Source organism: Mastomys coucha, unplaced genomic scaffold (genome assembly GCF_008632895.1).
Source record: "Mastomys coucha isolate ucsf_1 unplaced genomic scaffold, UCSF_Mcou_1 pScaffold4, whole genome shotgun sequence".
NCBI classification, from domain to species: Eukaryota; Metazoa; Chordata; class Mammalia; order Rodentia; family Muridae; genus Mastomys; species Mastomys coucha.
In genome coordinates this window covers 744458-765071 of record NW_022196910.1, presented here as the reverse complement: position 1 = coordinate 765071, position 20614 = coordinate 744458, and the positions used below count along the sequence as shown (strand labels likewise).

Below are 20614 nucleotides of genomic sequence, written 5' to 3'. Positions count from 1 at the left end.
CCCGCACCCCAGTCGGGTCAGCAGCTGTCACAGCTGGGGTTCACCCCTCTCATCGACTCCCACCTGCTTCCCACCCTCTCCGTTCCCCAGCATTGGTTCCCACCTGGATACCCTCTCCCCCAATTCCTTGCAATCTCTGCCGCAGCCAGGAAAAGTGACCAGTTTCTAACTTAGCACAGAATCTAGGTCCTTTCCCATTACTCAGAAAGGGAAACTGAGGCCCTGAGAGAGGGAGCTCGCAGCCGGAGGCTGCACAGCGCTGACCGCAGACAGCATGGGGAGGACCTTTCAGGGCACAGTGACACTCCTGCACACACCCCCTCCTGTGCACTCTGCTGCACCTGTCTTAGAGCACACAATAAATGCAACCCTTGTGGCCATCCATATATCTAGTGACGTTTTTAGGCGTTGGCTCTGCATTCCAAAGAGGGACCCGTTTTAATGTTTCATCTAGTTCTCTGTGGAAAAAAGGAGCCAGGCTGCTTCTTACAGGGTAAACTGAGGCAAAAAAGGAAGGGAAGCCTCAGCCTGCTTCACACTGCATGCCTGTGCAACCAGAAACAGCAAGTGTCCTATGACTGCACAGGACCTGGCCCACTGCCCCCACTCTGGGAACCCCATGTGTCTGGGGTTGGTGTGGGTTCATCGAGCCTTTGGGCTTCTGTCCTGAGGCTGGCCCTTTAAGGCTGTCTGAGGCTTGGGTCTGTCCCAGAGTGACCCCAGGGGAGGGTGTGGCCGGGAACAAGGAGCCCATTCAGTTCTGGGTGGGTGGGGGATGGGGCGGGGCAGGCCCAGGCCTGAGGGACTGGTGGGAGTGTGTTAGGAGACTGACAGACACCTGGAGTCAGACATGAAGGGACCCCCTGCCTCTGTGCACCCCCCTTCTGACCCCAAGCCCTAAACTCATTCCTGGAGTCAGTTGACTCTCCTTGCTCCCCACAGGAAAAGTCCTTTAGGCCCAAGGGGTGAAGAAGGGCTTCCCAAACATTGCAGGTCTTGGGCATGGGTTCGAATCCTACAGAGCTTCTTGGCCCAACCTCAGGGCTCAGTGACATAAATGTGTCATATCAGGCAGTGTAGACACTCAGCAGCACAGGAAGGTGACCCCCTGCCTCAGGCCTTCCCTCAGCGGAGGCAGAACAGAACCTATCCCAGAACCTTCTAGAACCTGGGGCTCTGCAAGTTCCTAGCCCCACGATGGGCTTCTGGAAAGCTTCGCCCGGGTTCTCCCTCTGCTCTGGAAGCTGGGGGATTGATGTGGGTCCCTATGAAATGAGACCCTGTCTCAAGAACCAAGCAGGATCTTGAGGCAGGAGGATGAGGAATCTGAGGCATCCCCAGCTGAGCAGCATGTCTGAGTCTAGCCTGGGCTACATAAGACCCCGACTTCAAACCCAAACAAGGCCAGGTGGAAGGGCATTACTGGCTCATTCTCCAGGCCTCCGTTTCCTCGACTGGTCGGGATACCCCGTGTCTCCAAGAGTCCTGTCCATCATCCCACAGCAAAGTCCCACCCACTTGTGACTTCAGGCCCATGCAGCAGGAAGGGCAGTGGGGTTGTCGTCTGAGGGAATGGAGATGTCCTGAGCTGCCCCCAGCCAATCCTGGGCGTGGAGCCAGGGCACCAACTGTGGTGCACACAGGTGCAGGGGGATATCGTCCACCGCTGAGCCCCAGAACACGGGCGGGCGCCCTAGGGTGACCCTGTCTCCCACACTCTGAGCACATGCGTTGCCATAGGAATGGCGTTATTTGATACCTTCTGGGGCTACACCGTCTGCAGGGCTGAGCCACAGGCTCCCATGCCCTAGCCCCTTACTAGTCCCATTCAAACCCCACCCCCCTCCCACGCCCCTAGCAGGCCCGGACCCTAGAGCAGCCCAGAGAGAGCAAGCCACTTGCCCAGGACCACAGTGTCACCAAGTGGCACTATGGATACCCACCTACCTCCACAGTCACTAAAGACACCACCAGGCATTCATGACCTTTCCTGCTGGGGGAACAGGCTTGAGGATGCTAAGCAGACGATGGGCCCTTGCTCCCTTCTGGGGACTGCAAGGTCTGAGAATCTAGAAGGGAGTGGGCCAGCCTGGGCTACACAGTGAGTCTATAGCCCGAGCTAGTCCTAACATCACAGACTGACAGGTGGGTTGTGCGTTGATTGATTTTTTTTCAGGAGTTTCAATCTGTTACTTAGGGACTCAGCTGAGGGATCGAAGCTCATAGATGAAAGTGAGGCTGGAAAAAAGGGGGCGACTGCTCCCCTAAAGGTGGAGCAGCAAGACTGGGGCGTGATCAGCGTGGAGCCCCGTCCAGAATCCCCAGTGAGGGTTGGAGTACAGGGTCAGGCTGGAGCCCCGCCTAGAATCCCCCAGTGATTAGCCGGGGGGTGTGGTCAGAACCCACACACTGAGATGGGGGCGTGGTCATGACATAGCCCTGTCCAGAACTCCACAGTGAGGGGTCTGGGGCGTGGTGAGGACGGAGCTCCGCCCAGAATTCCTCCCCCACCCCAGTGGGTGTCTTGGGGCGTGGTCACGGGTGGAGCCTGGTCTAGGGGGATTCTCCCTTGAGGAAGGGGCGAGTCCTTCCTTAAGCCCCTTGGGGAGAGAGCCCCAAACCCGCCTCCTGCTATCCCAGCATAGAGCTTCCCCCTGGCACTCGCACGCTCACACTCCAGCTCTGGATCCTGCCACCCCATCCCTATGCGTGGCTGTTGGCGGGAAGCGAGTCTGGCCATGACCAGCACATGGGCACCATCTGGGCTGGCAGCTGCCGGCCTGGGCGGGCCTGGCACCCCTCCCCCCTGGCATGGCGCCTGCCCGCGCTTCGGGTTTCGCAGGCTGCCAGCGGGGCGGGATGGGGGGGCAGGGCGGGCTGGCAGCCGCCTCTCCCGCGGCCCAGCGTTCCCAGACTCCTTCCAGAAAGCAGGCCAAGTCGGGGAGCCTTACTCCATTCCTCCCACCGCTGGCCTCCTCCTCACCAGCTCTCCCGTATCGCAGAGCTCCCCGCAGGCTCCTCTCTGTTCTGGGCTTCTGTGATCCCAGGACATTTGCCCTGGCTGACCCCGTGAGGCAGGCTCTCTCCCTGTCTTTCTCGGGCTCCTCACTACCTCCACTAGCTCCCCCCACTTCTTCACTTGAGACAAGGTCAGCTTTGAACTCAAGTATGTAGTGCAGGCTGGCCCTGAACTCCCAAGTGCTGTGATGACAGGCAGTATCTGTGGTTCTGGGGACAGAAGGTAGGATCAGCTGGACCCCCACTGCCACCACCAATTTAAACCATTATCTCCATTGTCCCAAGTCTCATGTCAGACACCCAGCACTGACCCTTGTGCCCCATAAGAGGTCAACCAAGCTCTGCCACCCCCGTGTTAGCATCGTAGGTGGTGGGGGCAGGGGGCTGGGAACCCATGAGGCAGGAGAGGGGCAAGAGACCGTGTTCTCCTCTGAACTGATAACTCTTGGCTCAGACAGAGCTGGGCAGGGCCTGGGCACCAGACGGGGGTGGGGGTGCTAGGGGTTGGGGAGCACAGAGGTGGTCAGGCTGACCTTTCCATATCAGGTGTGTGTTGTGGGGGTTTGAGGGGGCCTTTGGTGGCCCTGGCAAGCCTTAGTTCTCTTGGCTGTGCCATCCCAGACAGGGCCGGTCTCCTCTTTGACCCTCTGTCTTTTCCTCTGTCAAACTGATCACTGCCCAGACTACAAAAGGGTTGCTAAGGCCATGGTGGCAAGGCCTGAGATCTCAGTGCAGGAGAGCTGAGGCAGGAGACCCAAGCTAGGCTACATAGAACCCTAAGGCATCAAAAAAAAAAAAAAAAAAAAAAGTCTGATGGAGGGAGAACGGAGCTGGGAATCAGGGTTCTAGAATATGGTCTGGAGATTTGCTTAGGGGAAAAGCATTCTGGGAAAATGGGACACAGTGGGCAAAAGGCTGAAGTCTGTGACAGTGATGGTGGCTCTGGCATGGCCTGTGCCGGCTGCATCTTGGTCCCCTTTCCCTTTTTATTTTGAGGGATTCCTGGCATCTTCCAGGGTGCCTATAGGCACAGAGACAGAGACTTATCTGCCTGGGTCACACAGCCAGCTAGCAACAGAGCCATGGGATGCCAGACTGGCCGACCTCAGCTCTCGAGACCTCCCAGGGACCCAGCAGGCTGAGCAGGGTGACCCGTGGGAAGGTGTCTCCGGAGGCCCTGCAGAGGCCAGGCTAGGCGAGGAGGGTCGGGGAGGGGAGATGCCGGGGAATTGTGCTGACACAGCAGAAAGTACCTTTGAAATTTTTATCAGCTGAGCTCCAAGGAGGCAGGGGAGAGACCGAGACCTGAATACCAATGAGCCAGGGACCCCCAGCTCGCACCCCCTTCGCTCCTGTCACCTGCTCTGTGACCTCTGACCCACACAGCTGGGAGCTGATGGGAGGTGGGGGCAGGGCTGAGCCGAGGCCGAGGTCATGGGCAGTCAGACTCAAGGTCAGAGCTAGGAGAGACCCTTGTTGGCTTGGCAGTGCCACTGTGGCCACCAGCGGACAGGGCTGGAATCTGAGGCACAGAGAGGACACGACCCACCTAGCCAGGAGCAGCCTACCTGGCCCAAGCCGTGCAGATTGGCTCTCAGGCTGGGGCACCGCCCCCCCAGCAATGTGGGTACTGGGTATATGAATGATTTCCAAAGCTTCAGGAAGGGCATGAGCCACTGTCCACTTACAGCAGTTCCCCTGCCTCCGCTCCCAAGTCCTGCCAGAGCCCTCACAATAGTTCAAGGACCCAACAAGGCTCTCGCCTACCCTGAAGCCAACTTTGGGGCCCCCAACTCAGCTAGGACTAGAAGTGGGCCGAGCCATGGCTGTCCCCACCCATAGCCTCTAGCCCATCCTGTACAAAGTAGACTGGAGTGGCCACTCCCTGTCTGGCCACGCCCACCCCAGCTCCAAGTCAGGTCCTGTTTAGGGTCCTGGTCACAGGCTGTTCTTTCTTCCCCTGCCTCAGATCTGTGGCCACTATGCCCACTAATCCACACTCCCCAGGTGACACAGGGTCTGGTCGGGCGGAGGTTAGCTCTTCCATGGCTGCTCCTTTCAGTGGCTTCACACACCTGGCATCGGCCTACTCTTCCCAGGCCTGACAGAGCACTGCTCACTGGGCTCTGCTTGGAAGTAAGATAGGCATACACGGATGCTGATCCTGACAGTGCCTCCCATAGTAACCCAGCCCTGGCCCTGCATCCTCAAGGCCTTGCCCCAGTCCATGGCACCAAATGGCGACTGTGGCCCAATCCCTGACCGTAACCCAGGTGCACCCAACAATGATCCTGATCCCAACACTGACCTTGACCACAGTCTCACCCCTTACTATCACCATGGCCCAGATCCTGCGAGTTGATCATATCCATGACCACCATTATGACATCCCTGACGATGACCCTGAACCCCACCATGGCTCTGAACACAATCCCACCCTTGACACTGACCTTGTCCCAGACACTTGGACCCTGACCATGGCCCAACATTGATCATGATCCCTCCCCTGACCACAGATATTGCATAGGTCTTGACTATGACCCTAACCATGACCCTGTCTGTGACCCCCTCTCCTGTCCACAGTCCTGCCCCTGTTTGTGGCCTCACCCCTGACCATGACTCTGACTACGGCCTGCCCATGACCACAGTCTTGCCTTTTGACCACGGTCCCTCCCCTGTCTACCATCTCACCCCTGATAATGGCCCAGCTCCTGACTATGACCCTATCCAGGGTCCTGCCCCTGTCCATGGTCCCTCCCCTGTCCAGGGTCTCGTCTCTGACCATGGCCTTGATGCTCTCCATGCCCCACCCTACACTCACCACGCTCCCGCACGAAGTAGGCCAGGTACAGGTCCAGCTCCTTGACGGCCACGCCGATATGGTGTGGCTGCACACACAGTACGGGGTGCGCACAGGCCGCTGCCTTCACCAGCCGCTCACCATCCGTGCTCTCCAGAGGGATGCCCTTGAACAGGATGACCATGACCAGGTCCAGGCGCCACACTTTGTCGGCCTGGCGCAGGCAGTCGATGCGCCGCATCTTGCCTTTCTGGTCCGGGTTGGACAGCACACAGCCCGGCGCCTTCTTGCCAGTCACAGCCAGTACGAAGTCTTCACGGCACTCCGGCCGGATGTCCTTGCGCAGCTTGGCCAGCAGCCGCGACGCCCACTTCTGCTTCACTTCGGCCTTTTCGCCCAGCAGCTCATCCTTCACCGCGCGCTCCTCGTCCTTGGACATGCGCTTCTCGTGCTTCTTGAAGTACTTGCGCTTGCGCGCCTGCAGGTTGAACCAGGTGTAGGCGAAGGCGCGCACATGTGGCAGCAGCGCCTCAATGAACGGGTGGAACTCATCCTGCGGAGAGGCGGAGAAACTGAGCCCTAAGTCAACATAGACCCACTGCCCACGTGGGCAAACTAAGGCCCTGTGAACTCAGGCCTGCTGACCACGTAAAGAAACTGATGATGTTCACCTAGATGAACATAGACCCGATGCCCAGGCAGGGAAACTGAGGCCCAGACTGTCCCATACAGATGAGGAAACCAAGGCCTGGATAGACCTGACACAGAGGGTCAGGAAATGAAGCCCTGGATAGCCCACCAGGACTCCCAGGGCATGACACAGCAAGCTGAGGACCTTGGGGACACCCATGTCCCCGATGGGAAGACCGAGGTCTGAGAACAGGGACTGTCCAGAGAGGTTGCCCACAGCCAGCATTCCAGAGCAGAGCTGCCCACTATGGGTCCGTTGGTGACACCTTAGCCTGGGCTCAGGGAAAAGCGACAGTGCAGCTGACTTATAATAAAGTTTTATTGACAGAAGGGGACAAGTACATCAGCCTCACACGGCAGCTGACTCCTGAGGCTCCAACTGCCAGCTACAGGGTCCCCGACCACACACGGCAGAGCCGAGCAAACAGTGGCACTCAAAACCACGCATGGGCCACAGGCCTGAGTGGAGGCAGCAGGGTGGGCAGCCCTCTGACTTCTCCTAGACCCTGAGAGCAACATGGAGTGTCCCCCCCATACGGGAGGGGTCATCCTGAGAACACCAGGGCCGATTCCCAGTTGCAAAGTGCCAATATATCGTTTCTGCCTCTGCTGGGGGTCAGGAGTTTGGGATAGGAGTCACACATTCCCCACGGCGAGGGGAATTCCCCAGCAGGGAGCACTCTCAGAGCTCTACTACCTGTGGCTTGATGGGGAAACTGAGGCCAAGGCTTTGCAGAGATACCCGAGGTCCCCACAGAGCCTTGAAGAGCTGGATCACTGGTTGCTAGTCTGTTTCTTTCCTGAGTTGGGGGTCTCCTCCGGATCCCCCAGCTCATTGAGAAACCCCCAGGTAGCACCTGTTCGCTCTTGGATCCAGGTCTCCAAACCTCAGAGCCAGGACACTAAATGCCACCTATTACCAAACCTCTGAAAATAGCCTGTGAGCTGGAAGAGGCCAGGCCCAGGCCACCCCGTCCCCAGGCCAATGTCCTCTGAAGTGTGAGTCACTGGGACAGCTGTGGCCTGGCCTAGACGTGGGGGGGGGCAGAGTGCTTCCGATGCCCACTGAGGTTCAGGAGATGGGAGACTGGGCTAGCCTGGGGACAGGAGCAGGGCTCTTCTTGGGTCTGGATGGTAAGTGACATGTGAGATCAGAGACAGGAAGGAACCTGTGTAGGTTCACACAGCCCTCAGTGGGCTGGGGCAGCAGGGTGGGTGGAGGGTCCCCTGCCCCGGGGACATAGCTGTGAGTGCAGTATCAGATGGTGGTCAGTGAGGGAGGGCTGCTGGCATCCCAGAGTCCTGTCTCTAAGTTCATTCTAAGCATGTTCACCCCTGGAGCCCCATTTGTCACCGCTCTCTAAGTTCCACCCCTTCAGGGAGGCCATGGTGGATGCCCACGTCACAGATGGCCCTGGCCAGCCAGGAAGGTAAACACTAAGTAACCGGGTCACAGACTTGCTGGTCATGCTCCCTGGGCTCTCCTGGTCAGGCAGCCCCTCTCTGCCCCACAGGTTCAGCCACAGCCAGGACCTTGTCACCAGACAAAGGAGAGAGAGGGCCAAGACTGGGATGAAGCTGATGACCCTCCAAACTCCTACACACCCCTAGATGCCCAGTCTCTGGTGCCCCCTCCTCTATGCAGCCTTCTCCAGCTGGGCACTGGGTCAGCACTGGGGAGTCCTCATGGCAATGGGGCGCGGGTAAGCAGGCCTTTCTCATAGTTGGCCTCTTGAACGGTCCTTGCTGGGCCACTCCTGATCCATCCCTTCCTCCGAATCTGGGGGGCTAGAGCTGTTAACTGCACTCCCTAAACCCAAACTCTTCCTTACGAAAATGACTGCGTAGTTCTGAGAATCTGCTTGTCTACTCCCAAACTCTGAGGCGTCTTTCAAAGCTCTAATCTCAAACCCTTCCCCATGTGGCTGGTGAGGGGTACAGGTGCCCCCTACATAAGATCAGAGCTTAGTTGGCATCTATGGCAAGCTCTGACTGTGACCAGGGAGGGGTTCATTAGCTGCATTTACCGAGCACTTCCTTTCTGCCAGGCTGGCAAAGCCAGTGCAAAGGTCCTGGGGCAGGAGCAGAGGGAGCGAGGGACACACAAGAAGAGTACACCCCTAGTCTATACTCCCCTAAGTCCCTGTGGATCCTTCACTCAGTCCTTGGTCACAGATACACTTTTTTTTTTTTTGAGAAAGAAAGACAGGGTCACAAACTCATGTTAATCCCCCTGACTCAGACTCCTAAGTATTAAAGTCACAAGTGTGATCCACCTTGTCCGGTGGATCGATTTATTAATTAATTTATTTATTTAGTTTTTCTTTTCAAGACAGGGTTTCTCTGTGTAGCCCTGGCTGTCCTGGAACTCACTCTGTGGACCAGGCTGGCCTCGAACTCAGAAATCCGCCTGCCTTTGCCTCCCAAGTGCTGGGATTAAAGTGTGGGTCACTACCACCCCTGCCTGGTGGATCTTCCAAGTTGTCCCATGCATGCATCTGAACTTATCATGCACCCCAGCAGCTTCAGGAGCTGCTCAGAGTCAAGATCAGGGCAGGAGGCGAGGTTGGGGGAAGGCTCCAGGGTCTGAGTTCAAATCTCAGCCTCCTGTGAGAGGCTCAAGACAAGACTGACCTGACTAAGGAGACACCTGTGGGTGACCTCTGACCTCCACATGTGCCCAGGTGTTTGGGGGTCACCACTGTTCCCCATCTCCCACCTCAAGTCTGCACCACTTACACAACAGGACGAAGAAAAGCTGGGAAGTGCCTCTGAGCTCAGCCACTGGCCACAGCAGCAGCATATATTGAGCATCAACTGTATACCCAGCTTTGGACCATGAGCGTGGCATCTGTGGGTATCTGAAGGGCACATGACCTCCCAGTTCTGTGTGAGGTGACATGACAACAGGCATTTACCACCAAACGTTTATGGAACGCCCATTGTATGCCACCACCTGTGTCTGGTGGCATTTATTGAGCTCCTACTGTGTGCCACACCCTATGTTCAGCAAATAAAAAACATTCCCCTACTAAGAGCTACGGTGGTCACAGACTCTGGGCTCCTATTTCCTAATATCTGAGCATACCTGGGGTGGGGGTGGGGTGAGCGTGTATGCCCGGTGGCGGTGGGTCCCGGTGCATTGGGGAGGGGGGACTACCCAGCCTGAAGGAGGGAACAGGAAGGAGGCGGGAGGCTCCTGTGTCTGATGCAGGGCGGCTGGCCGCTCTGCAGGCAGGAAGAGCTGGAGAGGGAGCAGAGGCTGTGGCGGGAGAGGCCAGAACGCTGACTCGCCAGAATCCAGCTCCCTGATTTACAGGCTTCGGCCCAGGCAGCGGCACCTTTTCTGCAGTGAGGAGGGGGTGGGGGGGATAGGGACAGGGCTGTCACTGTGAACCCACTCATGGACACACTGAGGACCAAGCCCATGCTGTGCTGCCCTGGGACACTTCTCACCCTCTCTGATCCCACCCCCCATCCCCCCCCCCGAATGAAACCCCAAATGTCAGGCACCTTGTGCTGCCTTAGTTTCCCCACTGCCAGGATGGCAGCAGAGAGACACAAAGCTATGAGGAGGAATGAATGGAGGAGGGAGGTGGCCTCAGCCCAGGCCCAGGGAATCCTCAACCTCAGCCAACAGGGATTTGGCCCCAAACCCGGAATAACTAACGTGGGGCGGGAGGGCGGGAAGGAGGAAGGGGATAGGGGGAGGGGACGCCTCAGCTCGGGATTCATGGAAGTAACGGCTGCTTCCTCCAGAGAGTAAAAGTGAAAAGGGGCCTGAGTCACCACCCAGAGTGACAGACGGCACAGGGGACCCATGGGGCTCCCAGAATCCTCTTGGGCACCTGGTGCCCTGGCATGGGCACTGACATCAGGGCCAACCCCGCCCCGGGCCAGGCTCCCGGTAGGATCCGGTTGGATCAGCAAAGGAGTTATTTCAGGCTGAACCCTGGCTGTAAAATTAGCCGATTCGGGAGGGACGGGTGAGGAGAGACAGAGAGACAGGTCAAGGCAGACACCATAAGTGGCGTGGGGGGGACAGGGCTGAGAGGTTGGGGGCTGCAGCGTTGCTCCTGGGGTCCTTCTGAGCCCCCACAGCTGAGGCTTCTGTCCAGCCTGGGCTAGTGTGGAGCTGAGGAGACCGCACTTAGGATGGGGGGGCACTCCCTCAGGGTAGGAGGGGGTGGTAGGAGATCACAGGGGCGGGAAGACCCCAAGCCTGGGATCCCCTCCATCTTGTGGTGCCTCTGCTCTCTCTGCTCTCATCAGCTACTGTGTCCCCCATGTCCTCCCCACCAGGTTGACCCACACCCTCCTATGGGGGAAACTGAAGCAAAGGCCACACAGTAAGTTCTCAGGGCTGAAGCCAGCACTGGAGCTGCCCCTGCCCCTAGCTTCCAGCAATAACCTGGATGGAGGCCTCAGAAGGCCAGGACGGGGAATTCCACGTGCCCAGGCTGCCTTCCAGCCGGCCACGTCTGCCTCAGACCTCTCGGGCACCAGAAGTCAGCACAGAGACTCCAGTCTCTCTGGGGTCAGTCACACAGCAATTCCATCCCAACGCCAGTGCTCCGGCAGCAACCAAGCAACGCCTGCCCTGGGCTGTGGGGTGCCCTCTCCCCAAATCTCACTTGAAGTAGAAACTGAGGCCTGCAGAGGAGCAGGCATTTAACCAAGGTCACCAGGGAACCCTGGGTAGGGCAGGCTGGGGTTCCCTTAGTATGAGGGCCTCCCCTGGGGATCCCAGAACTGTACCTCTTACCAAACTGGGCCCGCAGGAATGGGGGACCCCCGGACCCTGTCCCTGAGATCGTCCACCTAGGTCCTCTCTGGCAAAAACAACCATGTCCCTCACAAAGTTCTCCTCAGAACATCAGACAACTGCAATTCCCAAGCACCATACAGTCTGGAGACCACTATGTATCACTCACTTTCAGGGGAAACTGAGGCACACAGCAAAAAAAAAAATAAAAAAAATCACAAGAGGGCTATGGAGTTGGAAAAGAAAGGCTTAGGATTCCAGGGGGGCAGACACTGCTGGGAGGTTCCTTGAAGGGGGTGCCCTGGTGGGATGGATGCACCCCCTCCCCACTCTCCCTCAGATGCTGGAATCCAGCCAGAGGGGCGCAGCAGGACAGGTGCTGGGCTGGCTACCTAGTCCAAAGCCCGCAGTGTCCACCAGTCCCCTGCCGCCGCTGCCTCCTCCTCCTCCTCCTCCTCCTCCTCCTCCTCCTCCTCCTCCTCCAGCCCTGGCCTCTGCTCCTCCCGCCAGCCGCCTGGCAGCGCCTGCTCGGCTCAATAATTCAAGAATCAATGCGGAGCTGGGGGGAGCTGAGCCAGGGAAGGGGGGGACCCGCGATGGACACCCGCAAGGCTGCCCCTCCCCCCGCGCGCCAACTTCGCGCGCCCCTCCCCCTTCGCGCGCACACGTGGGCCTGAAATGGAGGGGGACACTGCCAGCTGGGGGGGGGGGCGGCCACCCGGGAAACCGAGAACTCGCGAACAAACAGCCTGGGGGTCCCGTTCCCGCACAGCTAGGGAGACCCACGGTGCAGCAGGGAACCCCAAGATCAGTCCCACGGGCGGGTGGGGGGCTTCCTGCAGACACCTACTCTCTTCTCCATCTAGAGGGGACCCAGACTTCCCGGGTGCAAAGAGTGAGGGGTGTAGGGAGGACGCCGACCCCCCCCCCATCCAGCCAAGAAGGGAGAGAGTTCCAAAACCAGCCGATTCAAATCAAAGTGGGGGCCCAGAAAATGGGGTTCCAAGTGTGCAACCAAGCTTAACGAGGATGTAATCCCCAATCTCAAGAGTTGCCCGCACCCCAGGTCCATGCCAGGAACACCCTGGCCTGGAAGAGGGTGGGTAGGGAGGACGCGCGCGCTTTTTTTTTCCCACCCCCGCTGCGGAGGGGAGGTTCCAGACTGTGAGAATGCGGTTCCAGGTGGAGCTGGGGTGCGGGCCGGGGCCAGGCCGGGAGCGGGGTGCGTACCTGGGTCAGGCAGAGCGGGGAGGAATACATCCCGGGGCGCTGGCACCGGAGGCGCAGAGGCCGAGCGGCCGCCGAACTTACTGAGTCATTTTTGCAGCCGCCCTCCCGCTCCTCCCTCCGCCGTCCTCTCCGCCCCGCGCCGCCTCTCGCCCGCCCCCGCTCCCTCCCTGCCGCCCGCATCCAACTTTCAAAGAAATCGCAGACAGCAAACAAACAAACAACCTTGGCTCAACACGCGGACCCCCGAGTCCCCTCCCTCTAGATCTGTCTATCTGCCCTAAGGTACGAGGAGGACGCAGCAACCAGGTCCACAAGATGGGGCTGAGCCCCTAGCTGCCCCCCACATCCCACCTGAGTCCTTGCACAGCCTGCCTCTGCCCCCAGCCGTACCCCAAACCCCACTTGCTCCCCGCACCCCACCTGTGCCCACTGCCAGTAGGGAAGAGGGGGACCAGGATGGGAGGCTTTTCCTTAAATGGCCAATAAAGGGTCTGGCAGCAGTTACCAGGTCCCTGGGGGGTGCCTTGCAGGACTCCAGGCCAGGTCAGGCTCTGACACTACTGTTTGATAAAGAGCAGAGTGGGGTGACCCAGGCCAACCAGGTCCCCAAGCTTAGGTCAGTGTCCAGGCTGCCCATTTCATATCTGGGGAAACTGAGGCACAGGGAAATCTCACTCCAACTAACTTCACTTTCCTTTTCTTTCCTTCCTTCCTTCCTTTCTTTTAAATTATTACTATTTTTGAGTCAGAGTCTCATGTTACCCAGGTTGGCCTTGAACTCACTACGTAGCTAAAGATGACCTTGAACTCTTGATCCTCCTACCTCAGCCTCCTGGGAAAGACAGGTATGCTGGGCCTTGCCCAGCTGGAGATCACCTTTCTGAAGGCTGGAGGAGTCTGGACACCCCCACCCTGACTGCCAGGGTCCACTCACAAGACTAGGCCATTTTCAGTTATTTCTCTCCCAGGGACCCAGGGACATGAGATGCAGGCTCTGCGAAGCAGGGGTGGGGTGTGAGGGCTGTGGCGGGTGCTGCAGGGCAGGAGGATGCTTCAACCTGCTATCACTGTAACTCCAGTGAAGCCAAGGCCCAGAGAAGGAAGCCACTGGCTGGGCTGTCAGGTCCCAGGTGCCTGCCTGGCACACAGGTCACCTGGGCCATACCCCAGGAGATGCCTGTGACACTAGCCCAGGTGTCAGAACATTAGGAGTACCCACAGATACCGGCCAAACACCAGGGCCCACACCTGTCATCCCAGCAGGGATCAAGAGGTTCGGGAGTCCAAGGCCAGCCTGGGCTACATGAGCCCATCCTGACCACCTCTCTATACTAGGGACAGGTTCAATGCATGCATGATGTGCAGGTGTGGCTCTGTCCTAGCCAGCAAACATCATAGTCACTGAACCTCAGTTTCCCCATGGGTGTGTGATGCTCTGGGTTGTGGAGATGCAAGCAGACCCCTGTACGGAGGTGACCGTGTGCCAAGGGTGCAGCAGGAGGCTCGGGAGGGCCTTAGACTCACACCTCAGCGGCATAGGACTCATTTGTTAAAAAATAACAAGGATGCTGGAGAGACAGCTGAGCAGTTAGACTCAGCTGTTCTAGCAGAGGACCCAGGTTCGGTTCCCAGCACCCACTCGGCAGCTCACAACTGTCTGTGACTCTAGCTCGTGGGACCCGACGCCCCCACCTGGCCTCTGCAGGCACATGTGGGGCACACAGAAACAAATAACAAAATAAACAGAAATAAATCTAAATATAAAAATTATAAAATATAAATATAAATATAAAAATATAAAAATAAAAGCCAGGCATGGTGGTGCATAACTTTAATCCCAGTACTCAGTGGGCTCCCGGCTAACCTAGTCTACACAGAGAGATGCTATCTAAACATAAAGACATCTTGCTGTTGTTATTCTTGCCACAGTAGTCTCTGCAACCGTCCCTAACACAACTTCACTAAGGGAGAGACATGGCCACAACACAAACCTACACCGACTAGGTCGCAGCATGTCCAGCACAGGACAGCCCAGCCCCAAGCCTCAGCCAGGGACAAGCTGAAATCATACACAGCCAGGAAAAAGGTGGGCTAGGAAAGGCTGATCCCCGGGGCTGTCTCCAAGGGCCATCCAGGCAGGGTCCCCAGGCAAAAAGTGCTGTCATTAACCCAGCAGGGTTTGGGACGAGGTTGTCTCAGACACTGGCTTCCAACTGCTCCTCACTGGCAGTGACAACTCCCAACTGTCCCCAGGGCACAGTCCCCCCTGCATGAGATACACAGTTGTAGACCCAACCCGAGAACTCAGCATTTCACTTTCTTTTTGTGTAGGTTTGCTCCAGCCATGGTCACATGTAGACCAGGCTAGCCTTGACATCCTCTCCCCTCCCGACACACACCTCCTGAGTGCTGGGAAGCCAGACAGCTTTATAAACGACTATGTGACTCGTATGATGGCTATTCCTGAGCCGTAGAGCAGCGGTTGGGAGTTGATCGAGGACCCTTCAGGGACAACTGAGGTGATGGGCATGGCTATGACTATGTACATTTCCATAGCGTTAACCTGCTCCTGGGCCAAACCCAGGTCCTTCTGCAGGCTAGACCAGTTGCCACGCCTCCAGTCCACTCACTGGGGATTCTGGTGGGGCTCCGCCCCAAGCCACGCCCCCAGCTCCCCCTAAACAAACTTTTGAGACCCGAGGAAAGTTCCTGGAGTGGTTCAGTCTCTGACCCCACTCCACCCACCCTCCAGGTGTCACTACCGCGGGAGCCAACACTGCGAGCCGCACGGGGGGCGGGGGTCACCCAGGCAGGGTGGTGGCCTAGCTGAGGGGTCCGAAGGCAGGCCCTTCTCACGTGGCTCATGTTGCAGGGGAGAGGCTGTGGCTCTGCGGGGGGGGACCCCGAGGTGTGTGGCTGCAGCAGGGACAGGCAGGCCGTCCCTTGGGGCTCGTGACAGCCTGTGCAGGCCGGGCTGCGGGCGGGTGGGGGTGGGGCCGCCGTGCGGCGGAGCCCGTCTGCGCGGACGCCGCCGCGTTCCCGCAAGTGTACCGCAGCGGTCGGAGCACCGGGAGCGGGGGTGTCCCGCGGCTCGCCCCGTGCTCCCCTTTCCCAAGCACCCCCGACGGGGTGAGAGGTCAACGCAAAATCAGCGGCTGCCTGGCGGCTCGGCCTTGCCCGGCTATATTTAGACGATGATATAAAAAACTAAACTCGCGCGGGGATTCCCCTCCGGAGCAGACAAGGACGCGGCGGCGGCGGCAGCGGCCCGGTCCCGGGGCCGAGCGTCCTGGCGCGCACGCGCACGCGCACCCGCAGCCACAGCCGCCGCGTCAGCGCGTGCGTGGGCCCGGCCCCGCGGCCGCAGCCTCCCGAGTGCGGTCCCGGGGGCTGCGGACGGCGGCGGTGGGCGGGGCGACCGGGCGCAGCGGCCATTTTCCGCTAAGCTGCGCGCGCCGCCCGCCGCTGAGTCCCCCGACGCGGGTGGGGACGGGGAGGGGGGTCCCGGGAGCCCCGCCCCGCACCCCGCACTGTCCACACCGGGGGACCCTCGCGCACTCGGGGTCCCGGCGGCGCCCGGCCCGGCTCCGCCCCCGAGGGAGGGAGGACCGCGATCATCCCTGCCTCCCTGCCTCCCTCCCTCTTCCCAGAAACCGCAGCTCCCCCCCCCCGACCCCACGCGCGGCGCCCCGGGGAAGTGTCCCGCGCGGAGCGGAGTGGGGAGAGCGGGGGCGGAGACGTACCATGGCGCTGCGCGGCGAGGCGACGGCCGGCGGGGAGGCGCGTGGGGAGGCGCGTGGGGAGCCGCCCGCCCCGCCCGCGGACCCTCCCCCGGCCCGCCCCCCGTCGCCTCTCCCCCCCCAGCCCGCGCTCCGGCCGGTCCTCGGCTGCAGACCGAGGCTGCCGCCGCTCCGGTGTCCGCGCTGGCATCCCCGGCGGCGAGTCCGCCTTCTGCGGGCGGGCGGGCGCGCGGGCACGCGCTCGTGCGCACGGGCGGCCGCGGACACGCGTGCAGGCGACAGACACCGGGTCGCGCGCGGCGCCACGCGCCTGCAGGCCGGGGAGTGGAGTCCGCGGGCTGGGGAGTGACAGGTGCCACGCTGCAGGCTCCGCTCCGCTCAGGTGGCCCCCCCCTCGGCGGGGGGTTCGCAGCGCGGCAGTCCCCACCCCTCCGCCGCACCTCCCTGGCCGTCCGCTCTGGGATTCCCTGCCATCCTCCTGTGCCGCCCAAGTCGCAGCCAGAAGCCTTGACCTAGAATTTGAGGGAACGTTCAGGGTGGGTGCCCTGAGCGCGCTAGCACACGCCGGTTCACCTTCCCTCCCCTCTTCATCCGGTTGATTCCCCCCAGTCCCGGCCTTTACTTCCCCCACCCACATCCCCATTCCTGTAACGGAACCCCAGGAGTTCAGAGAGGGCAGTTCACCTCCCCGAGGTGGAACAGCACGGAGAAGCCAGCAGCACAGCGCCGGTTCTGCCATCTCCGGGGCTGCAGGCTGTCGCGGGTGCGGAGGATGGGCGGGGCACTTCTCAAGCTAACAGCGCGGAGCCACGGACTCAGAGCCGCCGCCCCCTCCTCTCCCCACCTCTGATTGTTGTCTGTTAATCCCAGCAGCTCCCCCACTCCCGGTTGGACGCGAGAATAGACAGAAGGGTTGGGGGGGCAGCCAGGCAGGGATGAGGCTCAAAACCAGCCTGGGCAAGATGCTCAGACCACGTGGCGGTGGCTGCGTGGAGGCGGCAGACCCTGCTCTAGCCAAGGCCTGGTCACACATTAACTCCAAGGTCACTCACGTTTGTGTTGTTCTGTAAAAGCCACAGAGTAAACATTCTCGGGCCTGAGACGGGAGTCGGGTGTCACTTTCTCAACTTCGTCTCCGTGGTGACACAATGCCTGTCATCCCAGCACCCATTCCACCGGGGAGGCTGAGGCAGGAGGATTAGCTTGAGGGTTCAAAAGCCAGCCTGGACTACAAAGTGAGTTTCGGTCCGTTCTGTCTTTATTTCTGTTTCATGAATGAAGAAGAACACAGCGTGTGGGGGGCGGGGGGAGAAAGTGAGGAGAGAGAGAGAGGGAGCGCTCCAAAGTTATCCAATAAAGACCTGCTAAGTCTGGGTTTGAACTTGGATAGATCCTGTGAATCTGCAGTGGAGTTGACTTTTTTTTTTCTTTTTTCGAGACAGGGTTTCTCTGTATAGCTCTGGCTGTCCTGGAACTCACGCTGTAGACCAGGCTGGCCTCGAACTTAGAAATCCACCTGCCTCTGCCTCCCAAGTGCTGGGATTAAAGGCGTACGCCACCACCGCCCGGCTGGATTTGACTTTCGAGCTCTTCACTACAAAAAGTAAAAAGACAATGTGGAAGGCCAAACTCTTTACAGTGGTTGAAAGTTTATGTTTGTTTTTGTTTTTGTTTTTTAACTGCGCGTGTGCTGGGCAAGGACCCCAGCCACCCTCCAGCCTTCTCTGTTGACTTTCAGTTATGGGGACAAATTCTGATGAATCCAGGCTGGCCCACTCCCTGTGTAGCTGAAACTGACCTTCAATTGCAGAACTTTCTGCCTGAGCCTCAAGGCTGGGGTGTTAAGCGTGGGCCACGGCGTGAACCTGTGTCTCGGGTGGGTGCCCACTCGCCCGCGGCATCCCGACTCCCGCAGCCTCAGCTGACCCCGCAGCTCCGAGCGAGGAACCCCGGGGTAGGGGCTGGGCCTCGGAGGAGCATTTCCCGCGTGGCAGCAGCGGGTGTTGGCTGTGAGGGGAAACCAGGCTTGGGGGTCACGCCCCTGTCACCCCAGCTGGGATCCTGAAGGTCATCCTTGGCTATACCTTCAGCCTGGGCTAAGTGATCTCTGAATTCAAAAGCAAAAGCAAAATGAATGACTATGAACCAGGTTCGGACGTCTGTCTGTCTGCCTGCCTGCTGCTGGGGGTTGGGGGCTAGGCCTCGCACGTGCTCGGCGGACGAGCCCCTCCCACAGCCTGTCACTTGGGGGCGTGGCCGGATTCCTCAGGATAGTGTACTGGCTGAGGTCCTTCTGACAAGGCTTCTGATTGGCCAGGCTGCGGCTACGCCGTGTTTGACTGGCCTCCGCTGGCCTCTGCCCCTGATGCCACAGATTCCATGTTTATTGTTGGCGCTGCCCTCACCTGCACCAGCCTCTACAGTGTGACCCCGGGATTCACCCTTTTGGTCTCTGAGCCTCCCTGAACGGGAGCTCGGGTGGACTCTGCGCTGTGGGTGGGAAGGGGTGATCACTCAATTCCCCAGCACCACTGCCCCCCTTTCTCAGATAGGGAAACTGAGGCTGGGTGTACTCCAGGGCTCAGGCTGCTTTAGGCAGGCAGTTTACTCTGGTTTACATATGGAGACTGGGCAGACCCCATACCTACCCGCGACCAGGAGGCGAGGCCTCTTTGACCTTTGTGAGACTTCCCACACCCCCGTTCTGGAATTTTCCAAATACCCCGGGAAACTGGAAGAAACCGAACAAGAGAGACTCAGTTGGACAGCTAGTAGAACTTTCAGCTTTGGGAGTGTCTGAAGCAGGAGAGAAATTAGTACTTTTCTCATCTCTATACCTTTCTCTCCAGCTGAGGAGCAGCTGAGCTCAGGCCAAGTGCATTTCTGGCATGGCTGCCCGGAGGGCCTGGCACACACGCAGAGGCGTGGGCACAGAGCTGCCTGAAAGCTGCCCGCACACGCTGGGGCCTGGGCTGCCCAGCACGGCCGAGGAGCTCCGAGTATCAGCCCAGGGAGAAACTGAGGCAGAAGGCGCAGGAGCTTTCTAGGTGGGTGCTGCCGGGACAGCTGGAAGGCTGCAGGGCCTTCGCTCCCCTGACCCCGGCTGTGTTGCTGTCACCTGCAGGCCGGCCTCTGTGCCTCAGTATCCCCATGTGTAAGTGCGGCTGTCCTGTCATCTGGTGATCCTGGCAGATGTCATAGGTATCCTGGTCACAACCTGTGTTGTGGTTACTTGGTCAGTGCAGGGCAGAGACCGCTGGACACAGGACACGGGCGTGCGTGCGTGCGTGCGTGCGTGCGTGCGTGTGTGTGTGTGTGTGTGTGTGTGTGTGTGTGTGCACGGAAGCTGGGGGAAGGCAGGCTGGGTGCTGGCAGCAGGGTAACGACAGGAAGTCGTTCAAGGGAGGAGGGCGCTGCCCCGCAGGGCGGAAGCTGGCACTCTGATTTCCGGCATTGGTGTGGCTAAGGCAATGGTAGGAGACATCATGGCTTCCACAGAGGAAAACTTGAAGCTCCTGGGGGAATGTGGACGTTAATGCTCCATCTCTGGGCACCACCCTGCACCAGACTGAGGGGTGAGGGACAGGTGACACCCCATGCAAGGCTCAAGGCCCAGCTCTGTCATGAGTGGCTTTGGGACATAAGTCTCAGTTTGTCCAGCTGGACAGTGGGACATTTATATCTGAAAGGCCTGTGCTCTCAGCCCCCACACTGAGGGATTTCAGTCAGTGGCCCCACCCTTACCACGATCCTAGCCCCTCACTGGAAGATTCTAGGTGGAGCTCCACCTCTGAATGTTCCCCCAGCCTTCTTTATTATTTTTTTTAAAAGATTTATTTATTTATTATATCTAAGTACACTGTAGCTATCTTCAGACGTACCGGAAGAGGGCATCCGATCTCATTATGGATGGTTGTGAGCCACCAATGTTGGTGCTGGGAACTGAACTCAGGACCTCTGGAAGAGCAGTCTGTGCTCTTAACTGCTGAGCCGTCTCTCCAGCCCCCTCTTTTTTATTTTTGAGGCCTATGCCTGTTACAGGCTCAGGCTGGCCTTGAACTCATGATCTTCCTGCCTCAGCTTCCTGAGCAGCTGGCTGAGCAGCCTGGTTTCACTGGGTTGCTTCTATTTCCCAGGGGGGAAGCCAAGCACGGGTGTCAGAAGAAGTGGGCATCATCAGCGCTTCCTGAACGCTGGGAGAGGAGATGTGGTTCTTGAGGGCTCACACAGGGTCCTCAAGACATAGAAACACCCAGACACCCTTCGTGTGACAGTCCCAGAGCTTCGTGTCTGTCCCCATCTGTACTACGGTGCTGGAACAACGTTGGGGCAGCTATTACTTCTGGTCCTCAACCAACTGGGCTTGAAGGC

General features: G+C 59.1%; 1 protein-coding gene across 3 annotated transcripts in view; it reads right to left on the bottom strand.

Moving 5' to 3' along the window:
* The window catches only part of Nfic (nuclear factor I C), a 33680-nt gene extending 17312 nt beyond the window's left edge, over positions 1-16368 (bottom strand). The window contains exons 1-2 of one of the 3 annotated variants that reach the window (XM_031349027.1): positions 16247-16368; positions 5840-6371 (exon numbers count right to left, since the gene is read on the bottom strand). In XM_031349027.1, coding sequence (XP_031204887.1) covers positions 5840-6371; positions 16247-16249 — 535 coding nt within the window. In that variant the 5' untranslated portion in view covers positions 16250-16368. Of the gene's footprint in view, positions 1-5839; positions 6372-12503; positions 12627-16246 lie in introns of those variants that run through there. The other 2 variants (XM_031349026.1, XM_031349024.1) reach the window with 2 other exon arrangements.
* Between the last annotated feature and the right edge of the window lie 4246 nt (positions 16369-20614).